Consider the following 26,618-nt stretch of genomic DNA (forward strand, 5'->3'; position numbering starts at 1 on the left):
ATAATTGGGACATACTGGCCATGACAGGCAACCAGATGAAAATCTTTTAAAAAGTCTACTTGAGCCAACAGTGTCAGATATTAATAAACTACTCAGGGCACATGAAAGACACAGATTCTTGATTATTATAAATCAAGCTATGCAGCCCCTTCATGAAATGTCATGTTCAATTCTGGCTGCCTCATTTTACAAAGGGCACCGACAAACTGAGGGTTTTGGGAAAGAAATGGGAATATGTCAACTGCAAAAAGCCAAATATGGTTAATTTTCCACACATTGTGCACAAATGCTGATTCAATCTTTAGGTGGGGCACTTTGGAGAATTCAAAGTGAAAAAAACGATGTGAGCCCTAATCTATAAAAGCTTGAAATTTTGCGACCACGATGGTTTTTTAAATGTTAAAGCCGTCTTATTGGGAGGTGAGAAGATGTTCTGAGCAGTAGATAAACAATAAAATGGTCTGGTGTGAACTCGTTGTTTAAAGTTGCCTTTCTAATGACTGGAATTGGTCCAAATTCAATCAACGTCCTTCTGAAGAAGTGAGACGTCTATCAGAGGAGTTTAAAACAGAAGCAGGATCGTTACAGGGAAACTCCTTCTTGGATGGCTGATTTGACATAAGGCTCTTTCTATTCCCCATGCTTATGAAGTCTCTATTTTACAGACAAGCTATTATTTTTGATAATAACAATTCTATAGTTATATTTTCAGACATACTGTTCAGTTTTGGAAATACAAACATAATGGAGGCCTTTCCCTGTCTCAAACTGGAGATGAGGGACATAGAAATATACCTGCTGATATTCCCATGGGACCTTTTGTCTTTATAAGTTAATTATCACAGGTATTTTGTTGCAATAACATCAAAGTTGACTAATACAATGTACAATCCAGCATCAAGCCCTGCCCCCTATATATCTATATGTATATGGTATACATATCTATATATGCATGTGTTTTCCCATCTAGCCAGCAAGTTGAGTTGTTTTGACTAGTGGAGTGGTTGACATGTACTTCTAGAAAACAAGGCATGGTAGAAGTCAAGGGAAAAGGCTTCCAGACAAGATTGTGACCCTGATAAAGGCAGAGAGTCTTCTGAGATCAATAAAAGAATAACAGCAAAAACTCAATACACAAAAACATAAGTTCTTTTTTGCTTGTACCATCTTTCTGTTTGCTCCCTTCCTATGCTGATTCACTTTCTTTTCAATTGCTTCTTCTATCTGAAGTCCTTTGTCTCTTTAATAGTACAGAGAAACTTGTATTCAATCTTTAATATGTTCTTAAGGGCTGTCATGTCTATGAAAATGTATCCCAGGGGCTGGGGATTTAGCTCAGCGGCACAGCACCTGCCTGGCAAGCGCGAGGTCATGAATTCGATTCCTGGTACCAGAAACCACCGCCCCCACAAAAAAAAAAAAAAAAAAGAAAATGTATCCTGAAATTCATCAAGGACAATCAACCACTGTTTTCTCTACATTTCTCTGTCCTTTTAAAAACACACAATTACTGTGCAGAATTATCCTCTCTAGTGTGAATTGTTTGACAGCCAGTGTTCAGTAAACATAAACTGCATGAGTGTTTATAGCTACATCACTCTTCATTGATAATAATTAATAAAATCACAAACAGCAGCCTCCATCTCTTGGGTATTAACTCTTTTCTGCCCACTCTCCCTGCTATTTACTCCCTGCTCTCTTCTGACCTGCTAGCGTTGCATTTTGGGTCTTGGGACCTTCCTTAGAACCCCCATGGCTTGTGACCTATTTGGATTAATTTCTCGGGCCTCCTGACTTTGTGAGCTTCCCAGTTCCTACGCAACTGATGCACTGAACAGCACTGGCTGCTGGTCTGGGTCCTGGGTTCCACTAAGCCAAGTTTGATACCAAAGCTGTGGTACTGTTAGTTCTCATAAGTAAGGGTTCCATTTTGTGGCCCAAGGAGCTAATGCACCCTATTCCAAAGGTTTGGCAGAGTACACAGTAAGGCATAGTGACTACATAACCTTAGAGTACTGATGTCCATTGTCTATCCTTCTGAAAACTAAAAGATATCTGCCGCAATGAATGCATGTAAATTAAGACTGACAAGCATCAAGTACTCTGCTCAGTTCTGCCTGATTAGTTCTGCCCAGTAGTGTCAAAATGATACCACAGCTAGTGAGTGACAGCCAGATGGGTCTTCCAATACCTAAGTCCACCTTGACTCCCATGTCCTGAACTGTCACTGTCCCAGGTCACTGCATAAAATCTCATTTATGGGGTGAAGGAGTCAATTGCTACATGTTGAACATAGAAACTGTTAAAGTATCCCAAGTCTATGATATCAACATGAAAACTTCGTTAGCGCCGTCCATGTTTTCTAAACTTCCTTCTCTTTTTTCCTTTTTTATGAATACATGTTTGTGGTACATAATGATTACATTCATTGTGGGGAACTGGTACACATACATAACACATCTCAATTCTTTCTCTGGCCCTTTCCCCTCCCCTCGTTTCTTCTCTCCTCCCTCATTTCCTAGTCCCCTTCCTTTTGAGTACTTTCTTAAGACACACGGAGATTGCAATAGGAATAAACCTTCCACAATTTTCTTTAAAAAAAACTCTTCTTGAATAATGGCTTCTATAATAATTGCTAGTCTTTAAACATCACTATTTTGCGACAATCATTTCTAGACCCAAAACAATGGCAATGAAAGCACTCTATTGGTTTTATCTTTAAATTTACACATAGTCTGGTGTGGAAAAAAAAAGGAAAGATAACTGTGAAAGATATGCACCTCGTTTTCTTATAGATCATCTTTCAGCATGCACAGTACTTCCCACTTTAAATCACTCAATGCTGGCTTATTGCTTTAAGCAAAAAAATAATGAAAATGGTCCCGAATACAAAGTAGGTATATTTTGTCCTAGTTGGTCCCTTTCAAGAAATAATGGACTGTTACCTCAATCTGTGCGGTGTGGTTGGCATAATACTTTAAGGCTTCATCTCCTTCATCTGGATCGGATCCTGGTTTGAGCATCTGCTGTAACAGCTTGTTGTGGCGGGCCAACTGACGGGAGAAAGGAGAAAGGGTTTAGGTTTTTGATTCCTTTCTGGGGGTCAGACTCAGAAATTATGTCATTCACTTGTACACACAGCTTCTTAGTCCTGAGGTTAATGGCAATCAAGTTATAGTTTAGGAGAAAGTATGTCTACTTTTGATAGGTATAAATACTCAAGTCATAAAGATCAGTCATTAATATTTTTTTTAGTTTTAGAAATAAAAGGAGGAAAATACTAACAGATCGACAACGTTTTACAAAATAGCAAAGGATCAGTACAGACATTACAGAGTTACAAACAGAGTGGTAGGGAATTAACAATGCTTATTGTATTACATATTGATATCTTCAATGTAGTTTCTCATGAAAACACATATAGACATACAAAGCTAATCAACCAATGCCTCACTGACAGTTTCTTTCAGCAAGGAAATACAGGACAGTAGAACACCTGTGTTAACTATCCTGCATATACATATATACAAACTTTCTCCTTCTTTCCCTTCTCTTTTCCCATATTCCAGTTATCCTTTACCTATGAGTGCTTTCCTATCAGTTCCCAATGTCTATCATATCTCCTAGTTTAAATTAACTCCTCAGGCTTTACACTAGAGAAACAATGTGGTGCTTGCACATGTAAGTCATTAATATTTTTGATTGAAGTTGTATCTTTAATAAATGTGGGATTATGCCAGGAAGAAATGTTCAAAGGGATGTAGACATAAATGATATTTCCTTTAATAAATTTAAACCACACACACATAGAACACAACTTGATCAACAGTGCCATGGATTTGTGGGGAGTGGAAACTATAATGTAAAGGGTGGCTTCGTGGATATACACAGAGAGGTCTATACTTCAGAAGGCTTCCCTTATGATATACAATCAAAACTCTACATTAGTAATTTGTACTAAACTCCCATACTTCTGCATCTTAGTAAGCCAAAATTGTTCCTTTATGGGTATAGACTTCAATTTTATTGAAATTGAAACTGGATATTTAAAAAACAAAAATTCTGTCAAATTATTTTTAACTGCTATGGGTAGAAAAGATCTTTCTTATCTGAACATCTAAGGCATCTGTTGGCTGGTTATCTCACTTTGTAGATAATTAATACATGTTGCCTTCAGATGTCTCTTTTACAGTTGGCTTGAACAATTCCTGTAATCCTGCAGTGCCTTTAACCCTTCAAATGTTCTATTTATGCCTCAAGTTCCCAAGGCCTTCTAGGGACAAACCTTCTGCCACATAATTCTTTTACTCTCACCACAATGGCTCTCTTACCCTGTGCCAGTGCAGATCCTAAGGAATTTAAATTTATGATCTCATTTGATACTACCGAGAAATCCTGGGTAGGCACTATTATTGTCCCCCATTTTATAGTTGAAAGAACTGAGGCACAGGGAACCCATGTGTAATAGCATAGCCAGAAACTGGTAGAGCTAGTATTGAACTCAGACAGCTCCAGAGTCAGTCAACTTTATACTGCAATAAACAAGTTTTTATATTATTCATGAGATCTTCACAAAATTGTGATTTTAAAGAATACAGATAAATTTTCAACAATAATCCAGAATCTATAAAACCAAATGAATATTATCCTTGGAAGCAATAATTCGGTAAGTTAAATATTCATCCCATTAATCCTGCTCTGGAATAAATCACTTTTGAATCATTATTTTAGAACTGGTTTTCAGGGTCACTTATAAATCACTCACAAAAGCCATTTTTTGTTTTTTATACTTGACTAAATGTATATCAATTCTTATTACAAACCATAGTAATGAAATGTTGTAACTTGCTGGTATTTCTAAAAACCTAAGCAAGTTTCAAAAGATAAAATTATTGTGATCATTCAGATACATTAACAATGGGCAACATAAAACTAGCATGATTTGTCTACAAATTGGGTCTAGGGCACAAGAGAAAAGAAAAGTTAAATGTCTCCCAAAATCTCAGGGGTTGAAGGCTTGCTCCCCAAATGATGGCGTTATTGGGAAAGAGTGAAACCTTTAGGAGGTAGAGTCCAGCTAAAGGATATTAGGTCACTGAGTGTGTAACCTTGAACAGTATATTAAGACCCTGGCCCCTTTTTCCCTCTCTCTCTTTTTTACTTCCAGGCCATCATGAGGAGAGCAGCTCTGTTCTACCACACACTCCCCAGCATGATGTTCAGCCTCACCATAGGCCCAAAGCAATGGAACCAAGCAACCATGGACTGCAACCTCTGAAACCATAAGTCAAAATAAATCTTTACTCTTTTCAAAGTGCATCTCAGGTATTTTGCCACAGCAATAAAATTTTGACTAACACATGATGACCCTAAGATTATCAACCTGTACAGCTAAGCATTTAGAAATGTAGTTTACTATGGAAAAATTCAAGAGACACACACTTAATGCAAGAAAATCAGGACTTCAGATTTGGACATCTAAGAGCTTTCAACGCCATGCAAGGAGCATGTTGTTGAATACGTTTGTCAAATGTTCTGGGGAGACTAGAGATACAACTATACATTTGTGGGTCATCAATGTTAAACAAAAATTATAGACACACAATCCATTCACTTTCCTTCATGTTTCAGACCTACTCTTCATCAAATATCCACCTGAGATATGCCAGGCACCTATCGGAGGCACCAATAGACCAGGCTAAGACACCACATGGAGTCACTGATACTAAAGTTTCATGACCTCAAATCAAAATAAAGTTGTGTGAACTTCTGAGAAATCAGAAGAGAGATAGTAGCTAAATTCCCAAACAGGCCAGTTTCAGTGGGCATGAAAATATAGTTTTCTCTGCTTCAATCCTAAATCTGAAGTTAACTTCATCTCAAGCAATCAGTCATTTTTCTACTGCCAATTCCAGCTTTACACAGAGAGTAAATTTAAATGACCAACTCACACTTTGCTCTTTGTTTATATTTTCTCCGGCCCCTTTCTGACCAACCAAGCTCATCAAAACACTTATCCTCCTTCATGGAATGAAGTGTTTCCTGATTCTAGAATATCAGTAGAGTCAAGTATGATCTTTAAATTTATCATACTTTGCTTTCCTGACAACAGTATACGGCTCATATTTAAAATTGTGAACTTTAATGAAATTGCCCTAAAAATGAGCTTAGACCAAGAAAACTGTTCCATGGAACTGAAAAACATCAGCAAAGAAGACTGAGGACATTGGGTCAGTGAGAAAGGAACAAAATCAGTGTGATTAAGTGTCCTGGCTATGAAGTGAAGGAAGAAATCTCAAGATGGAAGGAGGGATCATTTGTGTCAAATGCTGATGCTAAGTCAATTCAAATGAAAACTAGGAAGTGTCATTCTGCTTAGCAACCTGGAAGCCACTAATAAGCTTAGTAGAAGCAATTGTGCACACTATATAGTTCAATTGCAATAAGTGGTGCACACTATATAGTTCAATTGTAGTAAGTGGTGCACACTATATAGTTCAATTGTAGTAAGTGGTACCACACAATATAGTTCAGTTGTGGTAAGGTTTTTTTTTTTAAAATAAATGTTGGAGGAGATGAGGTATAAGCAGTGAGTATGAGCACAGGCATCTCTTACAGACCATTGCTGTTAGGGGAGCCAAGTAAAACAGTGGTTAGCTGACAAGGACTAAGGTACAAAGAAGGTTGGTTTGTTTTTTTTAAAACAGGGAGAATGCAACCTCGTGTTTATTTGATTTTGAGAGAAAAGGGAGAACCATTGCTAGAGCGACATCTTAAGTAGCGGAGAGTGCAAAGATCTAGCACAAAAATGGAAGAGTTTGTCTCAGAAACAAAGGAAACCTCAGGGACAGCAGAGAAGGGCGCACAGATGCAGGAGGGTGGGCGGCTGTGACCATGGGAACGCAGAGAAGGTGTTCTCTGGTTCTTGTGATTTTTGCAGTGGAGTAGGAAGCCTAGAAGGTGGATGTGAGAAGAGGGCTGGATATTCAGTGAAGGGTAGGTCTGAAACAGGAAGGAAAGTGAATGCACTCAGGAAATCCAGCAGCACTGCAGGAAGCCCTCAGGGTCTCCTCCATCCCAGTAAGCGTGTTTGTGAGGTTCTCTCTTGTGACGCTCAGCTGGCTGGGGACAGGCATGGAGTAGGTCAAGAGTTGCTGTAATGAACGGGACTCGTGGTTGTCCTAGGTGAGGCCAAAAACGCCCCCAAAAATAGATACATAGGAACTACATAGGAACTAAGAATCTGCGCAAGGAATTGAGGCAGGATTAGGGAATCTATGTTGAATAAAGATTAGCTTTGTATGTCTATATGTGTTTTCATGAGAAACTACATTGAAGATATCAATATAGTTGAAGATAGAGAAACTACATTGAAGATATCAATATGTAATACAATAAGCATTGTTAATTCCCTACCACTCTGTTTGTAACTCTGTAATGTCTGTACTGATTCTATGCTATTTTGTAAAATGTTGTCAATCTGTTAGTATTTTCCTCCTTTAATTTCTAAAATTAAAAAAAAAAAAAAGAAGCCAGTGAAGCCAGGAAGGATAATGAAAAGATGTTAGAATCAATAACCTGTAGCTCCTAACGTGCTTTTTTTAAAATATAGGGTTTAAAGAACTCAAAGGAAGTGCCACTTAGGAAGAACCAGTCAGAGCAGACTGAAAGAAAACAGGTGCGGTCACTGATAATGATTTGGTTTCAGGACGGCCCACATGGTTCTCATCCAACTTCTCAGACCTCCTCCCATAGCCCGGTCTGATCCCTGGTCTTCTCTCACTTGGAATACTGCGGCAGCCTTTTAACTGGTTACCCCGTCCCACCCTGTTCTCTGGAGCCTGGCTCTAACACAAAAGACACAGTATTCTTTTTTGGTCAGATCTTCCTTCTTTCTTACTCAGAATCCTCTTATAGTGGCCATCTCATCCAGAGAGACAGCCATGTCCTCACCACAGCCCCATTGCCATCCTGAATTCCACTCCTGCTACTCTCCCCACTGGTGGCCCAGCCACATGGTTCCCTACTGTTCCTTCCACCCAACAGGCCTGCCTCCCCCTCAGGGCTTTGGCAGTGGCTGTTCGCTTCGGTCTGGATGTTCTTCCTCTAGACACCTGCATGGTGTTCTCCCTTATTTCAGGTCTCCAGTCCAACACTGTCTCACCAGTACCTACCACACTTTGGAAGACTGGCCCACCACCTCCCCTGAAACATCTCACTCCATTTCCTGCGTCTTTATTCCCCATAGCACGCAGGGTGACCTGACACAACATACTTTATAACTGGTCTGTTTATTAACCCTCCCCTTTCAGAACGTAAGCCTGAACACAATTTTCACTGGTTCCCTTCGCTGCTCTATTTCAAAGGCTTAGAACGGTGTCTGGCACATACGAGGTGCTCAACACATATTTTTAAATCAAAGTTATATATCAGAACTCTTTAAAACTTAAATAGTTCATAGTTTCCCAAGGTGAGATGGTAATTTGCACATTTTCTCATAAATGTATTTATTAAAAATCTTTTATTGCTGTTAGTCACTTCGTGGTGTTAAAATTACTCTAATTATTTTTAAAAAATGAATAATGCAATTCTATGTGCCATAATTAAGAGTGAACAAACCTATACGAATACTTTTCATTTAGTATTTTTGCTTAGCAGAAATGTCCCGGGCCCTTTCTCTTCCCTGCAGTCTCAATGAGACAACTCTACATCTCTTTGTTGAAGATCAAAGGCACTCTGAAAGAGCACAGCAGTTTCATTTGTGATTATATAAGTAATCAACACATATCTGGAAAATTCAAATACACAATTAAACAACAGCAAAGAATCAAAGAAAATTGGGCACGGGGGCACACGCCTGAATCTTAGCACTGGGGAGGATCAGGCTGAAGCTGGGGAATCACCACAAGTTCACAGCCAGCCTGAGCTACGTAGAGTTCCAAACCAGCCTGTACTACACACACAGACCTGTCTCCGACAAACAAACGATAATAACAAAAACAATTAACTGCACCATTTTTTCTATCTCTGCATCTTTTATATCTTGGTCACCCAGGGCCTTTCCTGACCAAGCAGCCTTGTTTACAGAACATACCTATGTACTGTAATTTTTTTTTCTGTGTCTTAGCCTCCATTGTACGGTGAGATCTTTAAGGAAATGAGCCTGGCCTTACTCATCTCTGTATTCTGAGAGGCAGAAACAAAATGTGGTACACGAAATAGGCTATAAATATTTGTTGGATCACTGAAGAAATGAGCTAATTAATGGCACACAATCGTGTGAAAGTAGGCAAAGACTCATAAGTCTCAATGAATTATTTCTGTTTCTTCCTCTATAAAAAAAAGGGCAACGAAATCTGATTAGAAATCAGATGATGATACAACTGCCAGTAATAAAGTACTTTTCTTTTTCAGTTATTTATGTACTTATGTCCCTTCTGATAGAGATAAACATTTTAGAGAAAGAACTGACTACTCAACAAATGAGGAATAGATCCCTATAAGACAAAAAGAATATATTTCTCAGAAATATAAACAAAATACAGAAGAATTTTTAAAATTCTCAATTGTTCTGAAATGTATGAAAAGGACTGGTGTCGATATGGTGCTTTTTTGATCCAAATTTACTACTTATTGAAAGCACAACTTAACAGAGACTAATTAACATGTGTCCAATAGTTTTTGAGGAGTTATTCCTTATATATACAATCCCATTAAAATGTTCTGTACAATAACAACTGCCTACTAAAGGCATTTAGTTTTCTCCATGATGGGGATTTTAGCCACATTTGATTTATTCTATCCTGCCATGTACCCTTCTGTATGACATTACTATTATTTTTTGTGTGTGTGATACTGGGGATCGAACCCAGGGCCTGGTGTGTGCAAGACAAAAAGCTCTACCACTAAGCCACATCCCCAGCCCCCGTATGACATTATTAATAAAGCAACAACAACAATAACAAACCAGCATCCAAAGAAGCAATAGCACCATATAATGGAGAGAAACAATGGTGACTAAGATACAGAAAGAAAAATTACAATATGTAGGTATGTTCTGTTTTAACACAGAATAAAGAAGAGCAAACAAGGCTGCTTAGTCAGGAAAGGACCTGGGTGACTAAGACATAAAAGATGCAGAAATAGCAAAAAAACAGCATCCAAGAAGCAATATCATTTACTATTATTATTACGTGCTTTGCAAAGCAAAGGTAAAAACACCTGGTAGCTGTTTCTGGAAAAGTCTAGCATATCCATGGAGAGTTGTCACAATAAGAAATCTAATTTAAATCCTAATTAAAAGCCAAAAAACAACCAGTGAAGATATTCAAGGGCAGCATCTTATGAATCCAACTTGACAACTAACAGACTCCCACAACAGAACTTGAAATTAGCTGATGTCACCATACTATGTGGTCCAGCAAACCAATCAACAATCAATATTGCTAATAATGAGAGTCTAAACCTGGCTAACTTTTTTGAATGTTAAAAGCAAGAGAAGTTTTAAGTGGGAAACCTCGTGGTCCTAGAAGCACTTGCAATCCACAACAGCCTTTATTAGCCAAGACAGTAACAACTGTTTATATATGGAATAGAAATGGTGCCTATATTTGGCCTATTCAGTGCATGTTGCCAAAGAATTTTGCCAAGACCACCTACTGGGTCATTATTACAAATTTTAAAAAAGCCTGAGATAATTTATCAGCTATCATAATTACTGTGGTTTTATTAAGTGTCTTTTAAAGCCACATGTGTTAAACACTTGGTCCCAACCCCTGGTGCCACTGGAAGATGCTGGAAATTTATGTGGGAGCTTTGTGGGAGGTCTCCCAGTCACTGGGAGGGCACGCCCCTCAAGATGACAGTGGGACCCTAGCCCTATTTCCTTCTTGGTTTTAGGGTCCCAGTCAGGAGGTAAACAAGAGTTTTCTCTGCCATGTGATCCACAGTGTGACATTTTTCTGCCTTATCATACACCCAACGCAGAGGGACCAATTGGTCACAGACTGAAACCTCCAAAACCAGGTGCCAAAATAAACCTTCCTCTTTACAAGCTGATTATCTCAGGGATTTGCTGCAGTAGTAAAAGCTCAGCAACACCCTAATATTAAAGCTTTATAAGAAAATACAATGTGATACATGGGTATATAGGATCAATAGCAGTGGTGTCTGCACTGGGGACTACTGCTAAGAAGTGGACAGAAATTTGGCCATTATTTGTTTCGGAGGGATCATTATTAGTCACGATATATTTGTAATTTTGTTAAACATGCATATAGCACTAAACAGGAATATAAACATGTATATGTATAAAATACATAAAATACACATACCCACCTGGATATAAATCTTGTACATAAACACATGTGTAACAGGAGCTCTAAAGAACATCATGTCTTTTTTTTACTCCAAGATCTGAGAATAAAGATGACCGATTTGGGCTTTGCATTTTTGGTGGCATCTTTTATTGAAATATTTTACATTTATCTTTGCATTAGAATTTTAATGCTCCTTTCAATTAGGGTCCAAATAAGGACTGAGGAAAAAAATCAAGAAATTATACTTCGCTGGTATTCAACAATAATTATCCCCTATTACTTCATATCTGTGGACTTTTTTTCATGTGTGTTCTACTTTTATTAATTGGTAAAACTTTGACAGAGCAGTTGGCTTCCCCAAGATCACAAGCGAGCTGGAGCCTGAAAGTCCAAGTAATTGCCTTATGTGTTTAGATTAATAATTGTGTGATGCTTTCACACCAAACAACTTTCCTGTTTAAAGCAGAGAAAAATCATCAAAAGAGGGTATAAACTAAGGTTTTACCTACTCTTCTATGAAAATCCTCTGCTTTAATTTAAAACACCTACTTTTTTCCTCTCTAATTTTGTGGTCTTGCTATGTGCAAAACTACTGTGAGGTTAGAGAGAGGAGGACAATGTATTTTATTCTTCTAAGCAAACTTTTTTCTAGGAGCTGGAGGAATTTAAATACACCTAGGTGACTAACATGAGGTAAAGTAAGAGTAGAATTACAAGGAATCACATTTAATTTGGTGAATCTAGGAGAGGAATCACGGACAAAAAGCATCTGATAAATGTTTTAAAGAGTGGATCAAATATCCCCAGGTCAAAGGAGAAATGAGAGGACAGCATGGAGGTGACATTCTGCATACACAGAGTGATGCATGAGAACAAGGCATGGGAGATAGTGGGATGACGTGGACTAGACAGGGAATTTGGAGTCATCCCATCAATTCTTGTGCACGTTCTAATGGAAGATACTGCTATGCATTGAAATGTGCCCAAACCAAACCAAAAAGATACTCATATCCTAACTCCCTGACCCATGAGTGTGATCTCCTTCAGAAGCAGGGCCTTTGCAGATGTAACCAGGCCAAAATGAGGTTATACTGATTAGGGTGGACTTCATGCATGAATGAGTTTCGTGAGGAAAATGTGGGCTCAGACAGGCACATAAGGAGAAGAGTACCATGTAATGATGGGGGTGACTGGGGTGATACAAGTTTAAGGCCTGGTGAGCACTGTCAGCCAACGCCAGAACCTGGGAGAAGCCAAGGAAAGATCCTTTCCTGAGCCTCCACAGGGAGCGTGTCTTACCCTTCCTGTGACAGGGGACTCCCAGCCTCCAGAAGTGAGACAGTAAGTGTCTGCTGTTGTGAGCTACCAATTTGCGGTAATTTGTTAGTCCTAGAAAACCGATATAAACACAAGCCATAAAAGACTGTTTTTCGCTTCACCATGGCAAGACAAAAATGAAATTCTTCTCGCCATTATTTTCCCTTTACTTGAAAAGGAAAGTGTGGATTAAAGAGGACCCATTTGGGAATGGTGCCATCTGTCTAGAGCGACTCTCAGTACTGTAAGGTCCTTTATAAAGAACACAGACCAAAGAAGAGATAACTTTTCTTCCAGAATATTAATGCCATGATTACCATTCTGTTAGGAGTAGGGTCAAAGTCGTGTTACAAAGACGAAAAAGGCTTTCTCACAGGAGACTGAGCTGTGTAGCCTCAGCAAGAAAATCATGTGGCAGGCGAGTCTGCACTTAGACACTTTAGAAGGAAACCAGCTCCAGGCACAACTGGTGGAGAGCAGCAAAGACAGAAACATCATCTTTCTGGACTTCTAAAACTGGCGCTTCGTCTCTGGCCATAGCACCCTGAACGCGCCCCATACCGTCTGAAATCGGCGCTTGAGAAAGCGAAGAGAAGGGTTTAGTGGAAGCATTACCGGGGAATAGCGGGTCAGTGGGCAGGAAAGGGAACAGAAGAGGAGAGCACGAGGAGACACAGGGTTTGGGACCCCGGGGAAAGCGAGCGAAACTTCTGAATGCCCTGCCACGCAGCTATAGAGGGTTCAGGGATCCCTGGACCCAAAGGAAAGTATGCAGTCTCAGGATGGGTTTTTCTCATCCCTCCGAACACACACGACACACATGGAACTAAGGGGAAGTAAGGGATTAGTCCCTTCCCTCCAGCTAGAGGGAGGGAAAGAGACCCTGAAATGTCAGCATTATTCTAAGCTACAGCATCTTTATCTAAAAAGTTTTTTAAAACATTATTATAAGTTTCATTTACTTAATATCTAAAATAAATCCACTATAGTTTTTAGATATCTGTTAATTGTTTCCATCAGAGTGATGGCCAGACTAAGACAAAGATATGTGCAGAATTCAACAGAATTAAATGATTGAAAGAAAAGCAACTCCTGAATTTCAGATGATATAGACTCCTACTCTCTGACTTAAATTATAGTAATAAAATCAATTTTTAAAAATCCCACCAGTTCTTTCTAAACTAAAATGGAGCACAGAATCAAATGTTGCCAAAAGAGTTTTTTCTTTAAATCATACAAGAAAAATATAAACAGAGACTCTTGTAGTAAATGTACTGAACATACTTTTCAAAACTAAATTGGATTTGGAATCAAATATATCAAATGTATCCCATTTTTAAAAAGTAGTTTAGCACTCATAGCTTCTGATTTCTAAGCCTATTTAAATCTTTTGAAAAGATTCCTGTACTATAAAATGACAAAAACTATTTTAATCTCATTAAGGAAAAATTAGTTGGAAAGGAAGTTTATATGATTATACATAATATATAATAAATCCATTCATTCATAAAATTGATTGATAAGTTTATTTTTAGGTAAGCAAAATTACCTTCTAAAGCAAGCTTTTTATGTACCATAAGACCAACTTATTCTTTGGTTCCAGCTTTTAACTAAAACAGATCATATCTGTTCTGACTTCAAGTACCTTCAAGAAGGTACTTATTTAGAATTTCATGAAATATTTGTCATTTTAATGACAAATTTTTACCATTTTGGATTTTTCATGCAAAACTTAATGAAACATAATGCTTAATTGTTTCCAACATTAAAGTAAAAATGTAGATCAGTATTTTCTGAATGACTAAAATTTCGATGTATGTAGGTCATCTTATCTGCAATCAGTATTTCACAAAAACATTCTAACTTTGTCATTGTTATAGAGCCCTATTCAAAACACTAAAAATAAAAAAAAATAAAAAATAAAAAACCAAAACACTAAAAATATTTTAGGATGAGAAAGCAAGAAAAGAAACTAATTCCACATGATAAGCGGGATTATCCAAAGCACAGATAAACACTAATATGTAAAAAAGAAGACAGGAAGTGCTCTCTGTGAATCCCCCAGATGATGTATACTGAAATCTTTGCTTTTGCTCTGTAGAATTGATGAGAGACACATTTTTTGACCTTATTTCTTTTTGATGTAACTAAAGATAAGTCTTTGAAATGTCTGGATTTCACTATTCCACTTAAGAAGTATTTTCTTCAGATGCAGAGATGAGAGGATAATATTACCTGAGCTATTTCTTCAAGCACTCAGAAATAAACATTCTTGATACTGCTCATATTATGCTGAAGTTATTCCCATCCCTTACTCCCCCAGCTTTTTTCAAATGGGGTCAGCGAAATACTAACAAAACACAAGAATCTTTCTCCACAGTAGCTGAGAGAGTGACATAGAAGCCTGAAATATTCCATATTTGATATCAGTCTCTCTCTCCTAGAAGATAATCCAAAGAGAACGTGGATTTTGTTTTATTTACTGCTGTATCCCATACATCTACAACCATGTCCAGCACAAAATAGTTACTTAATAAACATTTGATGAATGGATAGATGGATGGAAGGACAGATGAATGGATGACACAGAACACTGATTTGTTTGCTTATCCGTTAGTCTACTTTTTAATGGTACATGTGTTTAATTCTCCAAAAGAGACTGATTTTTGGAAGATGATGAATTGCTATATTCTATGTAAATGTGCAAAATGTTATACTTCCCACTTCTGGAACAAATTAATCATTTACTTACAACAGTGAAGAAAATAAGGAGGATGGCTTTGCTCATTCCTTCAAAAGCATTCCAATTCTTTCACTGTTTTTAGTGATTTTTGTGTTATCTTTTAAGGCAAGCACCAAGAGGTGAAGAAAGCCATCTTTTGGGGACCTTTGACCTATTGAAATAGTTTTCTGTGGTCCTCTGGGAAAACTTAGAGAAATGTCGCTCTCACAGTAATTGCTGAAGTGAGTGGGCTTATCTGGACTGAGGGACTCTTTCTGGTTCTGCAACTGACCTTTTATGGCAACACGGTCAAGTCACTTGACCTTTTAAGGTTTAATTTGCCGAGGTGTGAAATAGCTATGACACCTACAATAATACACTAAAGAGAATGACTGGAGGGTCTGTGCTGCTAATGCTTCTTAGGTTTCGGAACCAACCAGGTTCAGTCAAGAGCACAGTAGTACACTCGTGCTCTCCTCTGTGCTACAGCTCTTCTAAGAATGAGTCAATCGCTCTTTGGTTGCTCATAGGCCTGACAAAGCCACTTTAAAGTGGGTTAATTAAAGGCTTGAAATTATAATGATGAGTTCCACCACAATTCTCCCACCGCCGCTGTACTGAGGAATCCTGTCTGAAGTGCACAAATTAGCCAGATGTAAAATCGGGGGTGGAATACGAAGAGCCGAAAAGAAACACTACGAGATAATTTTCAGGAACTTTAAGCTCAATTGCTTGAAAGCGTCTCAACGGCAGGTTTCTCTGGCTTTCTATTTCTGCCTTTCGACAGACTGAGACATATCATGCCACTGCTTTCTCTGTGTTTAACTGTCTAGCAGCTGCTAAAAAAAAAGGTCAGCTTTTGTTCCATAGAGTGGTTTTTAAAGACAGAATTACTGCTCGGATGAACTTCTGCATTTCAAAGGCATCCCTAATAAAGGAGGAAATGAGGTGGCAAGGTGAATCTCAACTCTTAAGTCAGGATTGGGCTCAGTGGAATCAAACTGAAAAGAGACAAAGAAATTTGAACGGATGCATTTTGTTAACTTGTTCATTGGATGGTCTCCAACACCCTTTTAAATGTTATCTAATCGGTTAGAAGTTAAATGACCCATGCGGCAAGAGAAAAGACCAAGGTAGGGCACCTGAAGAAAAGAAGGGAGGAAAGAGAAAAGTTAGGGATAAACTCACTTAGAAGAATTTATTCAGCTATCTTAAGAAATATATAGCTAACTGGTAAAGAAGATATTTAAAAATACGGGTATTGAACATAAACAGATAGCTATGGCGAACAAAGGCATTGTCTGCGTTAAGAATTCCTTTGCTATTATATAATGCCATGAGGTATCTGTAAATGAGACAGTATTCTATTATCAGATCCATAAGGTACTTTAAATGCAATACTAACATAACATAAAGCCCCTCTTCTCCCAAACCAATACCAAAAAAACCTTATAATTTAAGCCACCATGAGCTAATAAATTGATTAATATATGTCTTGTATGTTTATTCTAAAACATTTAACAAACTCCTGGGACATGCCAAGTAACACGTGAGGCATTAGGATTATACAAGTAAACGAAACAGATAAAAGTTCCTGTCCAGAAAGAACTGACATCTGTGGATCCGGGGCACACAGAAACAAATACACAGGCTATCAAAATGTGCAGGTGCTAAGTGGAGGTGCAGAGGATGGGGTGACGATTACAGAACATTTAAAAGGGTGTTGATATGGAATGAACGCAGTCGGGGTGGTGGCTGGCATTTTAAGTCAAATGGTCTGAGGTCATTTTAACAGAAATGTACAAGGCGGAACAAGCAGCACGTTCAAAGACACAAGAACGACTAGAAGTCTTAGCTTCAAAGCACAGCCATGAGACCACTGTGGTGTGGCATGAGCAGAGAAAAATAAGTAGGTAATATGCACCAGAGAGACAGGTGGAGGGACCAGATCTTACGGGGAGGCTCCGGAAGCCAATGCAAGATTTTATTTTATTTTACTTTTGCTGAGAAACTGGAGGTGCCAGAAGATATTGAGCAGAAAGGGGACATAATCTGCATTAGATTTTTAGGGGTTCACTGTTAGAGAAGACATGAAGGAATGCACAAGCAAAGAGGAGCAGGAAGAAAAGTGAGAGGACTGTGGCGAGTACTTTATGGACGTTCACCTGAGAGAGTTACAGTGATTTTCAGGTGAGACACACTACTGATACAAAGTTAACAGTTGATCAATAGGAGCCAAAATCACAATTTGAAAAAGAGCAGTGAGGAGCATAATCATACAGCGTCCGTTGAGCCAGGAGAGTGAATGCACAGTCTGGTTCAGCAGAAGCTGCTGAAATGCTGAGTGAAGAAAAGGACACTGCCGCTTGGCATTTTAGAACAATTCTTCGAGTTTCTGTGCAGAAAAGGGATTTCGGGGGAGCCAGAGCCAGAAGCTGCTGCAACTGCAGGAGCAGGAACTGACAGGGTTGCAGGAGGAAACGGGCAGGAAGAGAGAAGGAGAGAGGGCATCTCAGGGGAAGTCCACGGGGAGGCCAGCTACTAATTCGGTGACTGCTTAGACAATGTGTCACTTGCGAGGAAGGGGTTCAGAATGTCACTGGAGAGATGCAGAGGAGGGTTTTAAGCAAAGTTTCCCCTGCCCAAGTATCCTCCAGTCACAGCCTTTGGGGAAGGTGACTGTCAGGACTCGGACATGCTGGACAGGGCCCAGCCACCTGTCACCACCCACATCCAAAGTACTGAGACTTTCTCGATATGTGTGTTTACACTATGATTTTGGAACACTTCTCCCTTAGCTCCCATCCATGTTAAACATGTAAGCGTGATCAACTGTAACCACACAAACAAGTTAAACAGGAGGCACTTCTAGAGTCGGTCAATAAAACGGAGGGCGACAGAATGGAACAATTTCAAGGAAAACTTGCCCAGAGAGATTGTTTTTGGTGAAAATTACTCACCATGTGTCAGTATATTCCTTTTGGAGCTCATTTATGAGCCCTACTGAAGCATCCACTTAGGATCTGAACCTCGGAGTGTCTGAATCGAGCCCTTCCCTGCACTAATGAGCTTTGGGAAGGTGGTGTGCCTCCCTTCTTGCTTCTGTCTCCACGCAATCTAAGCATGAAGACTTTGCTGGAACTCCCAGACTCACTGACATTTAATTACCGCTGTCACTGGGATCCCAAAGCTTGGCATACAGAAGACAGCCATAAACTCCACAAAGGGAGGGCACACGCCGAGCCAAATCCCAGTCTGGCAGATGAAGATCTGCTTTTGCAAACGGGTTCCTGTGAGTATTTCCAATTACCCTTTCCTGTTTCTGCTGCTGGGTAATGCTGATGTGCGAAAGGAAAGCCAATATAAATATAAATATAAGCCAATACAAATATAAAGAATTATATTTTCAATTATAAAAGCCAATATAAATATAAATATAAGCCAATACAAATATAAAGAATTATATTTTCAATTATAAAAGCCAATATAAATATAAAGAATCTTAGAATATTCTGGAGAGTGGACATTTTAACAACACACACACACAGATGTGCAAGCGCACCACGCTTCTGAAAACCAATTGCACATGTTCAGGATATAAATAAAGTCACTTCAAGTGACAACCAATTTCAATGTTATTTCCTTCTCCCTCCCTCCCCAGGTTTTGGAGCCGACGTTGCGCTTTCACTGCTAAAGGTAGGGATCAGAAGAGTACTCCATGCTGAGCGACTTCAACTTACTGTTTCTCCGGCTTTCCTGGGCATTTTAGAGTGTATCTGCTTTTTAAGTTGTGAACCCACAGATCCTCTGCTTACTGCTGTTCAGTCTGGGACCCTCCCACTTACCATCAGTTATTGTTCAGAGGGTTCCTAAGGGCCAAAGCCGGGCCAGGCTGACAGCAACGCTTTGTTTGCTGAGTTCTTGAGGCCTTTGGTCCCCGCCTTCCTTGCTGAACCTCTGTCCTCACTTTTTTATTCCATTTCTTCAGATTTCTCATCTTTATCCCGTTTCTGTGAGTTTCTTTTCTGTCTGCTTTCCTTTAATGTTTAATATTGCTCTGAGTTCCATTCTCCATCTTATACTCTTAATTGCCTTTCCTAGGAAAGCTCATGGACCTTCAGAATTCCAAAAAGCATCTATACACTAATGTCCCTGTACATCAGGGTTCTAACTCTTCCTCCTGAGAATGAAGCACACAGAGTGAGCTGCTTGCTGTATACCTCCAAGCCAAGGGTGCATTAGCTCCTTACATCCCAAAGGTCTAGAACCCATCTTCTTCCTCCATGCCTCCTGGAAGCCCATCTCATCTCATCTCATCTCACATGATGCACACCCAACAGCCAACCCTACGCCTAGGAGCTGCACAAGACTCACATCATTGTTACTCTCCTTAAGCCACGCTACATCAGCTATACATTAAGTACAGCTGGACTTAGGACAGGACAGTATAACTATTAATCCTGACATGTCAACTTCTCTGGATTAAGCAACACCTAGCAAATTAGTAAAGCACCTCCTGGGTATGTTTGGGTGGGTCATGGAAGTGGGGCCTTGGGTACTATATATGGCCCCTCACCCATTCCCCTCCGGCAGTCTGCAGCTCTGCATCTCAACTGCCACAAACCAAGCAGCTTTGCTCCACCATGTTCTTCTGCAGTGACATCTCTTCCTTGGAGCTGATCATGGACTGATCTCTGAGCAAATGAAACTTCTCCTTTAAATTGTGGGTGCTGGCTACTCTAGTTGAGTGATGCGAAAGCTGACTAAAGAGGCAGTGGTAATGGGTTCTCACGGATCCCAGGATAAGGGCCAAAACCCTCAGCAAGATCTATATGCACTGTTGATTCATGTAAGAGCGATCTGTGCTCCTCTTCAGCCTTATCTCTGGCCCTCTTCCTTCTTGTACCCTAGCGATTCTGGCCATCCCTTGTGTGGCTTTTAGGGATTTTACATGTAAAGCAGAAAGATGTTCCAGATCCTCCTACTGCTATGTGGGACCAAGGAGCACATGACCAGGAAAGAGAGAGTTATAGTTTTTATTCATTTACTATAATGTAAGCTACTTTTAGCAGATAATTTTCTGTTAGTAAACAGTTTCTTTAACTTCTAAGAAGTGAGGAGGATTAACAGAAAAACACTAAGTAACGGCCAGGTTAGGCTGACACCAAGAAGTCAGGAAGCACAAAAGGAGAAGGAAGGGGAGGAAATGAGAAGAGGTTGCATCAGGATCAGGTGATCAAGTTATCAGACAATTAGGGAAGGAAGCAGAAAAGCGGACAAGTCTGAAGCAGCTTTTTTTGAAACTGTGGTCTGCAGACAACTTGAATTAAAAGATCCCAGCTTTATGGTAAAAAGTGATTTCAGGCCCTATTCAACTTAAGAGTCTCTGCAGACAGGGTTCAGGAATTTGAAGCACACTGTAGTTGACTCTTCTTTACACTTGAACATACACATAGGGTTTCCCAAGTCATTCATCAGGGGTAAGTGGGAAACCACCTCTGTCCCCAGCTAGCCGTCTTTGGTTTGTTCTGCGGCCCAGATCCCTAGATCTTTCTCACTGCAATCCTTTGCCTTCTCTTCTCTGCTTCTGCTTCCTCTGGGCTAGATTCATTCATATTCCTTATTCATACTGGATCCATTCATCTCCACCTAATAGATGAACAGGTGCCTGCCCTGCCCATTGATTAGTGAATCCTCATTGATAAAGTTTCCACTGTCTGTAGAGAATTTAAATCATACAATTATGGGAAGGGAAAAATGATCATCTGTTGGCTTACAAGAACCTTTCATTGACTTATGTGTTTAGTAATTATGTTATCGCATATGTTCTTTTTCTTCCCGTCAGAAACTCTACGTCTGTCTCTGTGGGTGTGTGCTACCCTCTATACAAAATGAGTTAACATTATAAATATAGAGATGAAAAGTACTTAAAAATAAATGACCCATCAGTTCTTGTTCACAAGTATAATTTAAGTGTAGGACACTGGAAAATCCTGGACTGTGAAGATTATAAAAATCATCAACATGGCCTGAAAAGCCTAAAATATTTACTAGTTGGCAGTTTGCAAATCTTTGATAAAGTGACACAAATTAAAACTCAGACAGCTGACAAAAAATGTGTATGTGTGTGCCTGCCCGCACATACAAGCATTTATGTATAAGTTACATAGATAAATGAATACATTTTTAGAAGATGTCTTTTATACAAACCAATTTTATACCCCCAAAACTGATCTTCTTCCATGGATAACATAAATCTCAACAAGAAATTTTCCAGAATTTTCCCCTACTGCACAATTTCAGAAATTCACTCAGTAGTGATAGGAAAGGGGGACTTTTCTGGTCTAGCTGAGGATAACTACTTCCCTTTCTCCGGCCTTACATTTTTTAGTTTGATAGTTTATCTTCCAGCATTATTTTGTCCCAATGGTCTGTCATTTTTCTGTGCCTAAGCAATTCTGAAGCTTAAAATTCATCAACAACCAAAAGATAAAGGTGGAACCATCCCATCGAATAGTTAGTTGACACTCTCACATCCACGCACTTCTCCAGGTTACTATATTAGGAGATCGCTATAATATTCTAATGCTGAATCTGTGCACCAAAGGTTAGTTGCAGGTCTCTATTCTGCTGTCCTATCCCATTTTATACTTCTACAATGCGTCCTTGGGATAAAGTGCCACCTGCCTAGTTAAACTTTCTTCATTTATATTTCAGCTAGAAAAATAAGCCCATCAATAAAAATTATAGGTAGATACATGCAAGCACTCACACACATTTATCCAGACTATTACGTAGTGCTTTGACACAAGTGGTTTCTCATTGGCTTATGTGTTTACTAATTATGTTCTCTCATGGGTTCATTTACAATTGATTTATCTTTAAATACTTTGCTTAATAATGTCAGGGTATAAATTAGTGCACCAATAAAAATGCAATCATTAAAAGATCCTTTTAAGACTTGCAATAATGCTTCTGGGTTGGTGAATATCTTCTGAAGCAGATTTCCGTGGCATTCGTTTTCACATTGTTGTGTTCAGCATTTTACGAAATCATTAATGGCTCATTAATTTTATGGCAACGTAAGTATAAAGTACTCTGAGGAACAGCTTAGCAGAAATCTCTGTCAGGTCACATTTTGACAAACATTCCTACAGAATTCTTTCTCTACATCTTCCACAAGACAGTGAGATGTACCCTGCCACTGTGACCTCCCACAGTAGGGCCACACTGCCTTTTCTGTCTCAGGTCCAAGATCTTACAGCACCTATCTCTCTCTCTCTGTCTCTCTCTCTCTCTCTCTCTCTCTCTCTCTCTCTCACACACACACACACACACACACACACACACACACTATGGTGAATGTTGCTCCCCCCTCTGCACATAATTTCCTATGATGGAAATGTCTTCTTTTCTTGGTTGTCTAAATCTTATCAATCCTTAAGAGTCACTGACAATGTAAACCCTCCACAAAGCCTTACACTGTAACTCTAGTCAATATCAGCCTAATTCCTTTCTGCTCATATTCAGCACTTGTTGACTGTACCAATCACTCATTTACTTAACCAGTCCAGGGTACCTACTGTATCACTCACATTACTATGCACTTGATAACATTTAAAAATAAAATCTAACTTCTATCTTTGTGGAATTCAGAGTCTAGTGGAGGAGGCAGACAAGTATATAGAGCACAGTAATCCAGTAGCAGATGACCCACGGTCACAGTAAGCACAGTGTACACTGGAAACTCATTGGAGAAGCAGCAACCCAACCTCAGGTTAGAACAGTGATACGAAGCCCAGCTTCTGGAGTCTGAGTAGCTGGGTTCACGCCTAAGTTGTGCAGAACATGGGAGAACCAAGAGGTCCATTATGGAGATGTTCACTGTTAAACGTGTGAAAAGACACTCACATGTGAGTCTTGAGCCAGTAGTTGGAGGAACCAGTGCAGTGTTTAGAAAAGAAGACCATGCTGAAGATAAAAATTGGGGATTTATCAAGGGATACCTGGTATGTAAAGTCGTGTGACTAAATGAGCTCAACCAGGGACTGAGAAGTGATGGGAAACAGAAGACATCCAAGGAATATGTCCCACAATATGGTGGCCAGAATATCTCTGCTGGGAGGAGGACAGCGGAATGAATAAGAACCAGTGAAAGAGACTGAGAAGAGCTGGTAAGGAGTGAGAACGCTCAGGAGACTGCGCTACTTGGAATCTAAGTGAACAAAGTACTTCAAGGCAAAGAGATAACTTACCTGTGTCAAATGCTAGTGATGGTCCAATAAGATGAGGAATGGTAATGTTAGATGTAGCAAGGTAAACAGTAAAAGAACGGAAAGAGAGGAGGAGACAAGCACATACAATCTTTTGAGCAGCTCTGCTATAACAGGAGGCAGAAGCCAGGTGTGGTAGCTCAGGTCTGTAATCCCAGCACTCTGGGAGGCCGTGGCAGGGGGACTGGAAATTCAAGCCCAGCCCTAGCAGCTTAGTGACTTAGCACCTTAGTGAGACCCTGCCTCATAATAAACAGGGCTGGAGATGTGGCTCACTGCAAAGATTCTAGGTTCAATCCACGGTATTGCAAATGAGTAAAAACAAAAGAAAGAGAATTATGCAGTAGTGGGCTAGAGGAGTAGCTTTGCCTGTTTGAGTAACCAGTGAATGATCAGATGACTGAGAGTGAAATCAGTGTCTCCTTATTTCTCTGGCTGTCTCGGGCTCTTTCCCTTGTGTACTACGGCTTTTGCACACTCACTTTCCCAAGGACACTCCCAATCTGAGATTCCACATCATCACATACATGTTTCATAGGAGTCAATGCAGTGTGACTGCTCTTGTGTTTCCATGCTGTCATAAAAGGTAAACTTCACAAGAATAGAGACTGTGTTTCATGTCCACACCCTATGCACTCCCCTTCTGCTGCACAGCTGGTGTGTGCAGAATGCATGCCCTGAGAGCAACAAACAGTGGGGTCTCCAAGAGGAAGACAACTCCCCCAGAATAGAAGCTGCCGAGGGGAGGGACTGTGGTTTGTCTGCTCCCTACTTTATCCCCACCACAGAGAACAGCAATGTTTTTGCATACCTGTGCAATTAGGATAAGTCTATTTTTGGGAGGGCTAGGGATATAGCTCAGTGGCGCAAATGCCTGCCCAGCAAGCGCAACGTCCTGAGTTTGATTCCCGCTACAAAAAAAGAAGTCTATTTTTTTGCAACTTAATATAATTATCTTGTGGTTTTTTTTTTAATTTCAATTAACATACTGGGAAGTTCCTGCATTATCAAAATCTATACATGAATTGACCTTATATGTCTATTTTCATAATGACTACTACATTAAATACACTTTGAGATTAATTATATTCACTCTGGATTATAGCACAGACGTGTTGATCATTTTCCCCAAAAGACCAAAAGACAGTAAATAGTAGGTATTATTTCACCTGGAGTTTTCTGCAGGACTCCTTTAGAAAACACTGCCCACTGTTTTGTACTATGCCTTTGTATGAATTCCATTTAGAATTAAACACCAGGAAAATGTTGGCTGTTAATGAATAGTACAGGTGTTAGCTAGACAGACCATTACTTTGCAGTCTTGGTTAAAGAAGCCCAGAACTGCCAAAGAGAAACAGAGAGAATATTAAGATGCTCAAAACACTTAGATCCCTTTCCCTCATAAGGCTTTTCATTTTGCGGTTCTAACATTCTAATTATTTACGGGCATTTCTTGCTCAACCTTAAATTATTTTTGTAAGTAGATGAGGTTTAAATAAATAAATAAATATCTAGTAGCAGGCTAGTTTTCTGTCACATTATTTAAAACGTGATCTCATCTGTAAAAGGGACACCATGGTCCCTGAAATTTTACATTACACAGCCCACGAATACCCTTTTTTTGTTTTTTTAGGTACTGGGGGTTAAACTCAGGGGTGCTGTATCATGGAACTACCTTCCCTGCCCTGTTTTTTATTTCCCTTTATTTCTTATTTTGAGATACAGTCTTGCTAAGTTTCACAGACTAGGCTCAAACTTTCAATCTTCCTGCCTCAGCCTCTGAGTATGTATCATCCTATTTTTGTACTGAGAAGCTGAAGTCAGAGGAGTTGAATGATAAAAACGGTGTACAGAAAAAAAAACACAGTGCAAGGTGAATAGTAGCTGAGCTGTTTGCACAATATTCTTAGCACAGTATTCCAGCTAACAAATTACTGAGCTACAAAAGCCTCTGAGTTGAAAACCCAGCTGTGTTTTCTACATTCTGCATTACCAACAATAATAAAGATGAAGTAATAAGTTAGTTAAAACTCTGCAAGGATATTAGAGATGAAAGTTATGCATCCAATTACAAACCCGTCCTTCTGTTTCCACAAATAAAGTAAATGAAGCAACTCTGATTACTATGTATTAGCATAAGAAAACAAAAGCTTCAAGAAGGTGAATGGCATTAAGTCTGTAAGGGAAACATTTTAAGTAGTCTGAGTGATACACATGTTTCCTAGGATTTCAGTATAAATTAAAACTTAGCTATTTAGGTAATTTATATGCATAGTCCTTAAAATGAATACAGCTCAAGCAACTGCAGGAATGAAATAGAATTTTTAAGAAACAAAAAGTGGCTTAATGAGGACTATCAGGATGTCTAGAAAATTTTGTGAGCATAACAAAGAATCCCAGTGTTTAAAACACCAGGGCTATTCTTATCATCCTGTCTCTTGCTCTCGTAAGAGTTAAGAAAGAGATCTTGCTTTTGGTGAGGGTTAAGGTAACAATACAAGGTCTGAAGTATGATGGGAAATGCTGTGTTTTTTTCCTTTTCTCAGAGGGAAAAAACAACAATGCAGATGGCGTGCCTGACATCATTCCCCTCCTACTACTCTGAATTCAGTGGAGATAGCTGAAGTCACAGCAGACATAGGAAGAGTTGCAGGCATAGTAACCGCCTTCTGTGTGGCTAGAATCCAGATTGATTCTCTAATAATCCTGTCACTTAGAAATAAGTGTATAACAAACACGAAATGTTAAGCAAAAGAATAACTGCTTGTACAGAATCTGACTTCATGATCTTTATACCAAATTAACAATTAAAGAGTTCAATTTAAATCTATTTCCTGGATTGTATTTTTTAGTGCTTCCATTAACCATGAGTTTGAGGGGTCATTTAAGTGGCAGTCACCCAAACATGCTTAGTTGCTTAGTGAAAGGTATTTAGATGCCTATTAGAGGATTTAAACCTATTATACCTAGGCATTTTTTCCCATTATA

The 26,618-nt window shown here is 39.2% G+C and overlaps 1 protein-coding gene across 1 annotated transcript in view; it reads right to left on the bottom strand.

The window, feature by feature from the left end:
* Nucleotides 1-26,618, bottom strand: part of Itpr2 (inositol 1,4,5-trisphosphate receptor, type 2) — a gene marked incomplete in the record, with an annotated part of 429,938 nt that overhangs the window by 91,670 nt on the left and 311,650 nt on the right. The window contains 1 exon segment of the mRNA XM_013511399.1: nucleotides 2,946-3,053. Coding sequence (XP_013366853.1) covers nucleotides 2,946-3,053 — 108 coding nt within the window.

The sequence above is a fragment of the Chinchilla lanigera genome, unplaced genomic scaffold (genome assembly GCF_000276665.1).
Source record: "Chinchilla lanigera isolate Chin_1 unplaced genomic scaffold, ChiLan1.0 scaffold00012, whole genome shotgun sequence".
In the NCBI taxonomy this organism is placed as follows: domain Eukaryota; kingdom Metazoa; phylum Chordata; class Mammalia; order Rodentia; family Chinchillidae; genus Chinchilla; species Chinchilla lanigera.